This window comes from Vespa mandarinia, chromosome 4 (assembly GCF_050613455.1).
Source record: "Vespa mandarinia isolate Hongniang chromosome 4, ASM5061345v1, whole genome shotgun sequence".
Classification (NCBI taxonomy): domain Eukaryota; kingdom Metazoa; phylum Arthropoda; class Insecta; order Hymenoptera; family Vespidae; genus Vespa; species Vespa mandarinia.
The window spans coordinates 8,123,337-8,133,476 of record NC_140813.1 but is presented as its reverse complement, the minus strand read 5'-3'; the positions used below and the strand labels follow the sequence as shown (position 1 = coordinate 8,133,476).

Genomic DNA, 10,140 nt, shown 5'->3' with positions numbered 1-10,140 from the left:
TATAGAAAGTAATATTTTGTTGGCTGATTCTCTCGAAGATATGTTGAATCATCCGTGTTCGTAAATAACTTACGAGACATTTACCTTAGGTACTGTGTTATTTGTTAAATGATAATCTCTTATCGTTCTTATCGCGAAAAAGATATCGATTTCTTAAAAGAGGCTACATTTTTTGTAAAAACCTTAACGAGTATTACAATGTAATTTAATTTTAATTACATTTATAAAATCACTAAGAAATATTTATTACATCATATGCATTTTAACGTAGCCTAACTTCCCCGCGATGCAAGATCTCTTATGTGATTATGATCAGATTTGAAAATATATAAGACATCCTTAAAGTGACTAACAAAACTTATATAACAATCTATGTATAGGATAAATTAAAAATTTCTGATTACATTGTTGAATAAGATTTTATCATGGAAAATATATTTCCCCACTAGGATTTGATTATTTTAGACATATATATATATACATGTTATATAGAATAAAAAGATTTTTCTTTCATGCAGTTGGTTTACATTTTTTTTTTTTATAATCGGTCATATAATTCTTATGTGCACGTGAAATATCTTTTTAAAATAAATTCTTTATTACATGCTTCTTACACATTTACATCGTGCAACTATTGTAATATTCGCACAATCAAAACAAATGTTTATCGATCTGAAGCTACTCTATCATCGATCATTGTTTATATATATATATTATATATATATATATAATATATATATACATATATAAATATATATATATATATAAATATATATATACATATATATATTCTTTTATCAGGTACAATACAAGGCTGAACAAACCGTGATTGTGATTTTGTTCTGATTAAAATCGAACGGAAAACTTTGCCGTACGTACGAAACTTGCTTTTATTTCCTTTCAAGTGATAATGTTTCTAAAGATCATGAAATTCACTTAAACTACTAAAACATTATAATATTATTACATGCCTAAAGCACTAATTTTAAATGATTCCCAAAGGCGTGCTCGGTGCGTCGTGCTCAATTAAAATATTAAATCACATTTTCTAAGATATAAATCATACTTTTAAATTATAAAATATGTTGACATCATTCATACCATGCGTATATTTTATTAAAATTAAAAAGAATATATTAACAATCTATCCCAGAAATTCCCATTGATTATAAAAATATTTCAATGTTAACAAATAACATTAAAAACAATATAACAATGTAAAAAGTACAAAATAAAAAAAAAAAAAAATAAAAAGAAAGTGCAATAAGACAAAGTCTACTTGTAAAAGATCAAATATTCAATTCTCCTTCTTTAAAGCGGACTTCAATAAAGCATTCCGCATAGATATTACCAATTTTTCAAGTTCTTCGACTTTCATTTTTAATATCCTATTATCCTTTTCAAGTTCGATTGCTCTTAATGCCATTTCCGTTTCTTTTGCTTTCTTATTCATTCGTGATTTTCTTGAAGCTTCATTATTTTTTTCTCTAGATTCTCTGTAACTAAAAGTATCTACTCGTGTATCCAAAGCAATATCTTCGGCGGATCGTTTTCGTTTTTCCCGTTTTCCATTGGAATATTTGTTATCTACTTTGTTACTATTTATTATTGTTCTCGTTCTTCCGGATCTTCGCGATGAAATTGGCAAAGTGTCTGATGAAGATGATGTTACCGTTGAAGTTGATCGTGTTATCCGACGAATTTTATTGACTTTCGTCTCCGTCTCAACTGCTTCCTCAGCATTCTGTAAAACTGTTGGTAGGATGGGCGATCTTGAATTGAATATCGTTGAAGTGTCTGTAGATGTGCTACCTCCCGGCGAATATGCTTCATCCTGCAAGTTATGATAAATTTTAATGAATTTACGAAATACTATTTGTTATATTTTTATTAATGAAATCTAGAATATAGCTAATATACTCACTTCGCAAAGATATGATAGTAAATCAAATGTATCCGATCCAGTTTGAACTGTATGTAACATATCCCATGTTTCAGGCTGATTATTTTCTGTAGATTCAAAGGTACTATGGCAAGCATCATCCAAATCAAGATTGCCTATGCGTTCGTGAGAATTAAATGGTATATTAACATCGGAAATGCTCATCTTGCTATTTGCAGCACTGGTACTTGCTTTAGGTAATTTTAATAATGTATTTGATCCATTATATTCTGCTTCATTGAGTTCTTTTTTGCAGTCAAAAGTTGAGTTTGATGAAGGCAACAATGGTTGATGTTTGCTACCTGAAAGCTCCATATCACCAAACGAATTCATTCTTAACTTCCCTTTTTCTTCATTTACCCCCCTCGTCGCGTTCTCTGATACCCCCTTTCCCAAATTCAAAACGCCCTTACCCTCGTATTTAGTACCTAAAGAGAATTGAATTTTGACTTTACAAGAATTCAGCATCAATTGTTGATCACGAGAGAATATATTTCGTGAACTAACTTACCTGATAGTTTAAAAGGAACCAATTCACCTATAGGAAAATCGCATGGAGTCTGGAATGGGTCCATGCACCAATCGCTTAAATCCTGAAAGTTCTCTTCCCAATCGGGAAATGTTGTAACACTGTCTTCCTCCGCTGGTGTTTTTGTTTTGACACGAGGGAAAATCCAGGTCTCCTTGAATAAATTTGACTCCATTGTTGGACTTAGCAGAGGAATAGTTTCCACCTTTGTATGGGTTACAACTTCTTCCTCCAGTGGCCGCGATCTCACGCCACGAGAAACAGATGATGGATGCGGCAGACGGCTGCATGGCTTAGGAACCTAAAATTTATTTGTCCGTGGAATCTAAGAACTTGCAAGGTTCCAGTACAAACGTAATCTCCATCCATTTTTTTCTTTCTTCCATTTAAAATCCAAATGCAACAAGAAAGGATAACTTACGTTATTTACGCCTCCTTCCTCAAATGAAATGTTGCTGGTTGTTGTACTTTCGAAAATAGGAGGGATTTTTAAGGCCTGAAACAAAATTTTCTTCAAATATCATATTATACATTATAATAAAAGATTAATGCTGATGGACTTATGAACTAGTGATTCAACTTGGCACTTTGATTTATATAACATTATCCTTATCTATTGAGTAGCAGGAATCATACAAATAGCGCAATGCAGTCACTTCAATATAATCATTATAATAATAATAATATTATAACATGAAGATTCTTTGATATCAAAAAATTCTACTTGATCTTTATCAGCCAGTTAAATAAATAATTTTTATGGAACAACAACTTGATATCAAAGATACCAAGAAAATTATCAAAAGATTATAAATTCTATCGTATCGCGATCAATTATATTAACGTACCTTTCACCGAGCTTTATAGACAAATTCTATAAAAGCAGAAATACAGAAATAAAGAATAAGATAATATGTATATTCGTCGTCAACCAGTTAACACGATAAACATTTACGATTATCGAAGAAGCAATTTTTCAAAGAATTTTTAGTCAAAACAATAAATTCATGCTATCACGGTAAAACGTTATTTCTACGAGATTATAAGTAGATTACGTAATCCAAAGCGCGACATGTGACTACATTTTCAAGAGAATTACGTTACATCATGCCTCTAACTCTGTTCGAATCGATAAACAAAAAAAAAATAAATTTTTCACTTGCTAATGGAAAAGTACAAAAAAAGAAAAAACGTTCGGCAAACCTTCGAACAATCTCAAATGAAGAAACTTTTTTCAAGATTTTTCACACAAGTTATGCACTACGGGTGATGTATCGTCGTCCGATCGATTCACGAAGGACCAGGCCACTACTACGTCGCGGCTGATCGTTTGCTTCTGAAAAGCATCGAAATGATCGAAATTAATCGTAGAGACGTCAAGACGTTGTAATTATATAACGTGTTTGTTGCAACGTATACAATGGATCAAAAGAGAAGCGTAGGTGAAACGTAGTTGGCACGAAAAACAACACTCACCCTCCCGGATACGATAAACGTAGTTGCGGCTTCCACTTAGAACGTAAAAAGAACAAATTTTAATATGCCCAGAGTATTTACAGCAGCTCGATCGCAGAACGAGATTTTTTATTTTCTTTATCGATTTCTTCTTTCTTCTTTAATCACGATGACGTAGATAAACTCGAACCAATGTCGTACGAAAGAAAGAACAGCGATTTTGTATCTTTTGAAAAAAAGATGTATGTCTCTCTCTGCTCTTCCTTCACGGAATGCGAGTAGTCACAGATGAAATCCTAGACTCGTCTCATACCACGTCACAGGATGGCGCTACGCACGCTCTCAACCTGTTTATGGACGTTCTACGTCATCGGCGACCAATCAATACACATCTGATCACATCATTCGCCAATCAGAATGTATACGCACTACCCTGCGGGGAAAATTGACACGTCATTCTCGGAATACGAGGATATGAGATACCAAGTCAATAAATTTTTCTCTTTCCTTCTTATGCAGCAACACAGCCCGTCTCTTGTATGTTAACAATTTTGATTTCTTTTCTTGCTTTCTCTATTCTTCTTCTTTTTTTCTTCCGTTATATTACCCTTTCTCTCTCTTTTTCTCTCTGCCTCTCCCTTCCTCTCCCTCTCCCTCCTACTCTTTCTATCTTCCTCTTCCTCTCTCTTTCTCTCTCTCGCTGTCTCTCTCTCTCTCGCTCTCTCTCTCTCTCTCTCTCTCACCATTTCTGTTTGTCTCTCATAGCCCTCTACATTCCACCAACGTTTTAAAACGTTTCATCCTATCTTTTGAAGAATTTTTCTTATAGAACTTAGTTGTTTAAAATCTCAAACTTATTTGATTTCATATTATAATACTTGAGGCTTTTCAATGCGCATAAACGTAAAGATTAATTTTCTTGTTGTTCTTTCGATCAACGTACTGCGTATGTAAATGAAATAGAGGTTAGAATAATACGTTTAAGGAAAAGCAGATGTATTTTTAAAGGGAACTACTTTTATCCTGCTATTTGTTCGCTATTGTTTAGAGTTCGTAATTATATATACATACATATATTTGAGATCACGGATATATAATATTGTAAAAGTACTACGTAGTTCAACTTTACAGCAAAATAACAAATGAAAATCTACAAAATGATTTCTTTTTGGTAAAATTAAAAATAAATGTTAACTAACATTGAATTATGATACTCATCGATCAATTAAAATTATTTTAAAATGTATTTTCAAAGATGTAACATACTCTTTCGTAATCGAATATGAAGACGTTAGTTTATTGAGGATTATTAAAGATGAGTAAAAAGAATTGTATAAACTATGAAGATCGATTAAAGGTATGTGAAAATATTAGTAATCGAAAAGACTAGGTTAAACGATCTGAGAGAAAAAATGTAAAAGGAACAAATTATCTCGATGACTCACATATCGATTAAATCTGTTCCAATGATCGTTGATTATGATTAAAAAATAAAACATTTATTCGATATATATAAATATACATATAATTGTAGTTTCTTCTTGCTATTATGACTGAAAATTATGATGATGCTATTGAAGTAGGATCTTCAGGTGAGATTTATTCATACGTACATAACCTGTAAATTTCGTAACTTAATAAGAGATAATGGATAATGAATGATCATTATTGATAATTATATTGATAATTGTATATTATCTAATATACTTGAAATTTTGTTATGCTTAGTTTTAAAACAGAACCCAAATGATCTAAGCATTCTGAAAATATTATCTGCCGTTAAAGATAAAATTGGTACGTATTATATAAGGTAATTATAAAAAAAAGTGTCAGTATATAGATCGCTTTTTGTTTACGATAACCTATGTTATATTTACTGAAGTTATTATCAAGTTATAATACTATTTATTTGTAATCAAATTAGTGAAAGAACTATTGGATAATAATTTGGTTTATCTTTATATAATTATTATAAAGAAAAATGATTTATATAATTATAATCATTTCATAAAGAGTATATACTATTTATATACGATTATTTTCCTTATCATTATTTTTTTTTTTCTAATTTTAACGTGAAAGTATTATAGTAATCTTATCAATGATGTATATTTCGTAGGACTGAAAACTTATCGATCGTATTTATATATGTATTTATATATATATATATATATATATACGTTTATATATATATATATATATATATATATATATATATATATATAGATATATCTTTTCGTGAATTCGAGTACCATTTTTTCCAAGAATCATAGTTATATGTATTAGTATGTGATTATATAAACACACATACACCTACGTGTGTTCGTGAAAATTGACTTATGACCAGTGGCGGATTTAGTCTTTAAGAGGCCCGATGCGTTGCAAAAATTTTTTGATTTCTATTAAAATAAATCAATTAAGGATAATATATATTCTCAAATATTCATGCAAATGATGAAACAATACATATACTGGGTAGGTTGATTATAAATTAAGATTGATTTTTAATTAATTTAATTAATTAGATATTCTAAACAATTATTTAAAAAAAAATTATTAAAGAAGTATACGCTCAAAGTTATAGATATATTAACGTATATATATATATAAAATTAATCATATATTAACGTGTTAAGTACGTTATGTAAATAGAGATAGTAATGTTTATTTTAGTGAAAGTGAAATTCAGAAATATTGCTAGCAGAAATTATGAAATATGTTAATCAAGTAACATCTGAAATGTTATAAAATGTACCAAAAAGTATTGCAAGATTCACAAGAAAGTAGTGAACACTTTGAACATTTATTAAATTAAGTAAGTTTTTTTTATTATTATACATCAATTGTAAAGTTATTGTTTTCAATTAACAACTTTTGTAACTAAACTTATTGTAAGATTGTTTTATATGTTTTTCATTTTTTATGGCCTCTTAAAATTGTTTACATTTGATATGTATTTATTTGTCATATAATTGTAGACGTTAATACCTACTTAATTATGTATTAACTTTAATCATATAATCGTTTAATATTTTTGTTTTAATAATTAATTATGATATCTAATTAATTAAAAGAATATATAGTATACCATAAAAAAAATTAAAAATCATTATCATTAGGTATTGCACTTCGTATTCTTAAAATATTTTATCCACAAGATCACGAAATTTTGTATATTTTTTATTTTCTATCGCTTCTAACAAAAGGGATATTTAATTGAACAAAGGGATATTAATTTATAATCAATTAAATATTAAATTAAATTTATTATATAATATAAATTTATATTGTGTTGGAGATTACTTTTTTACAGTGTCTGAGCCAACTGCCTCCATTGCCTGTACGGCTTAATCCGGCACTGGTTATGACGTTTCCGTTAATTTAGTATGCATCGAATACGTTATATTTCTATTGTTAGCAATAAACAGTCTGGCGGAATCTGTCGCCAGTGATTCAGATGAAAACATCCATGATGCAGAAAATATGCAAATAAATTGCGACACGAGCGATCTTGATTCCGTTATGGATGATGAAGAGGAGGATAACGATTTCGTCTCTATAGATACGAACAAGTTTTGTCAGAGTACAACACCAGTACAAAATTTGTCGGATTGTATCAAAAAATGTCTTCTATCTGGTACCGGTAAAGAGAAGAAACAAAAGAGCTTTGTCTTCAAAGAAAAAATGTATCGGGTAATACCTATGAAAATGAACGGAAAATTATTCTAAATATCAAAGTACTATTTTTGGCTCTTTCCTCATGCTACTTAGGAAATTTACCGTAACATCGATACTCACCTTTGTACCACGACGTTGTATAATAATCTTCCTAGACACATGTGCGTTATTATAATTGACTATCTTTAATGAAATATATTTTATTAATAAAAAAAAAAAAAGGAAAAAAGGGAAAACAATTATCTGTTAAAGAGTTTTAACAAGATAAAAATAAAAAGTGGCGTCATAGACATCGTTCAATGTACATTACGGTTCATTCTTTCTTTTTCATTTCTTTTTTTTTTCTTCTTTTTTTTTTATAGATAATAATATTTACGAATTTCACGATCGAACCAAACGAAATTATAAGAATGAAGTCCATTTACTATATACTTATGTATATGTATTTGTATGTTATGTATGTACATATATATCTTTTATTGATGTAAAGAACTTCGTGCGCAATTATTGGATATCGTTCCATTCAATTGCATGACTTCGCTGCTCGTTCTCCATCAACTTGAAAGTTTTGTTTTGTTCTTCTCTTTTGTTATCATATAGTATATATATATATATATATATATACTAGCGAAGAAAGGGCAATATTTTATGCAAATTCTTATAATCTTATCGGGTCAATGGACTCGAGAAACGATTCAAGATAGAACGACTGACATCTCGTTCTCATTATTGATTACGTTTATCGATCATTCTTATCGTATTATATTCTATATATGTATGCATGCATGTACAATGAACGATGTATACAAAGCTTTAAGTGATAAGTATATTAAAATCGAAAGAAACAAAAAAAAAAAAAGAAAAAAAAAGAAAAAAAACAAAATGGAAAAAGAAAAACTCTTCTCGTCGACTCGTCTTCGATATACATATTACACGTTAGAGCATTTTTCGATTAATAGATATATGCTAGAACGCTTACGTATCTATTATATTACAACGTGATACATATTTATAGTAACAAAATATAAATTCACTTATTTATATAATGACGTTTAACATACAAACACACTCTTGTTCGCACCATTACTCGTAGGAGTTAATCAAGAATGTGTCTGTAAGTGTATCCGCGCGTTTGTGGTGCTTATTATCTACTTGGTATTAAATTACAAAAATTACAATCTCGTTTCGTAGTCTCTTTGTTTTTTTTTCCTCTCATTATCTCGTGCATTTTTACGCGCGCGATTTGTTCGAATCTCGCACGTATAATATATATATATATATATACATACATATATATATATATGTGTATATATATGTATATATATATACATATATATATATACATATATATATATACATATATATATGTGTATATATAATTATATATTATATTATCGATCGGAACCGTGAAGAAAAAAAAAATTACGTTTTCGATCGATCTCATAAACGCGAGATTAACAATGATTAATCGATGGTTTTGTGCCGAAACAACAATCGTTTTATCGATCGTCATTTCAGGACTGGATTATTTCACTTTTTTCTATCGATTAATGGGCATCCATCCATTTTGCGTATTGTAGACACTGGTCGTCTCATCCAAGTGAGTCACGTGATCCGAAGAAAGCAGAATCGCAACCTTTCTTCTTTCATGGAGGACTACGGATACCATAGGATCTTGTGAGACACGTCGTAGATGATCGTTCTTTTCTTTTTCCTGTTTTTTTGTTTTGTTTTCATTTCTTTTCTTTACTTATATAGGGAGGTAATAAATAATGTGACCCATATCGACTGAGTAACTTTTCCTCTTGAAAGTTCTCCCTTCTTCTTTTCTGCATACTCGGGCTTTGCTTAAACTTCATTCTTTTTCTTTCTTTTCTCTCTCTCTCTCTTTCTTTCTCTCTCTCTCTCTCTTTCTTTCTTTCTTTCTCTCTCTCTCACCGTGGGACAGGGACGACGACTCACTGACCTTCGCTGTCACTATCACTCTTGTCTGGAAAATAAATGTTCCTTCGTCACTAACGTAAACATGGCAAATATCTCTCGATCGGCCGAGTTACATTGCGTAGTAGATTTTCAAGCTTCGATGCGGTAGGATGAGAGGAATGATCCTTTTTTCTAGTAATACAAACGTCGCAATATCTCGGCTTTTTAACCCTAATTATTAGTGACAAAAGTAAAGTGGTCGATCGCCCGTTTTTTTTTTATTTTATATATATATATGTTTTTTTATATTTATATATATATATATATATATATATATGCTGATCAACGAACCCCTGATGTCCTTTTATTTCAAATTTGGTTCAATGTGTATCTGCATTCAAACTTGTACCTTTCTTCCCGGGATACGCGTGACGCTTCAGCCTATCGTAGAGATCGTCCTTCGTGCCGTATATACTCGCGTTTGAACGTGCAAGACTGTTCATCTTTCCTCCATTGTGTAGACTTTCTGCAAGTAAAACAGAAAAACATTAGAAATATATTCATTCGAATGATTTGTTGCTTTGATCTTTGCCACTTAATACGTGAACGTAAA

The 10,140-nt window shown here is 30.1% G+C and overlaps 3 protein-coding genes across 4 annotated transcripts in view; 1 reads left to right on the top strand and 2 right to left on the bottom strand.

Moving 5' to 3' along the window:
* Positions 1-400: 400 nt before the first annotated feature.
* On the bottom strand, positions 401-4,227 carry LOC118443081 (uncharacterized). 2 transcript variants are annotated; one of them, XM_085656709.1, is made up of 6 exons: positions 3,948-4,227; positions 3,675-3,807; positions 2,893-2,967; positions 2,454-2,772; positions 1,925-2,370; positions 401-1,834 (listed from the first exon to the last, which is right to left on the bottom strand). In XM_085656709.1, the coding sequence occupies exons 4-6, from the start codon at positions 2,644-2,646 to the stop codon at positions 1,298-1,300; spliced, it is 1,176 nt and encodes a 391-aa protein (XP_085512835.1). In that variant the 5' UTR covers positions 2,647-2,772; positions 2,893-2,967; positions 3,675-3,807; positions 3,948-4,227; the 3' UTR covers positions 401-1,297. The 2 variants fall into 2 exon arrangements, with proteins under 2 accessions (XP_085512835.1, XP_035725447.2); XM_035869554.2 differs by lacking the exon at positions 3,675-3,807.
* A 960-nt stretch (positions 4,228-5,187) lies between these two features.
* Positions 5,188-7,655, top strand: LOC118443082 (uncharacterized). The gene is made up of 4 exons (XM_035869555.2): positions 5,188-5,283; positions 5,461-5,518; positions 5,655-5,720; positions 7,345-7,655. The coding sequence occupies exons 1-4, from the start codon at positions 5,242-5,244 to the stop codon at positions 7,653-7,655; spliced, it is 477 nt and encodes a 158-aa protein (XP_035725448.1). The 5' UTR covers positions 5,188-5,241.
* A 1,796-nt stretch (positions 7,656-9,451) lies between these two features.
* uif (sushi, von Willebrand factor type A, EGF and pentraxin domain-containing protein uif) overlaps positions 9,452-10,140 on the bottom strand; it is a 33,980-nt gene continuing 33,291 nt past the window's right edge. The window contains exons 36-37 of the mRNA XM_035869542.2: positions 9,937-10,053; positions 9,452-9,594 (exon numbers count right to left, since the gene is read on the bottom strand). Coding sequence (XP_035725435.1) covers positions 9,563-9,594; positions 9,937-10,053 — 149 coding nt within the window. The 3' untranslated portion in view covers positions 9,452-9,562. The remainder of the gene's footprint in view (positions 9,595-9,936; positions 10,054-10,140) is intronic.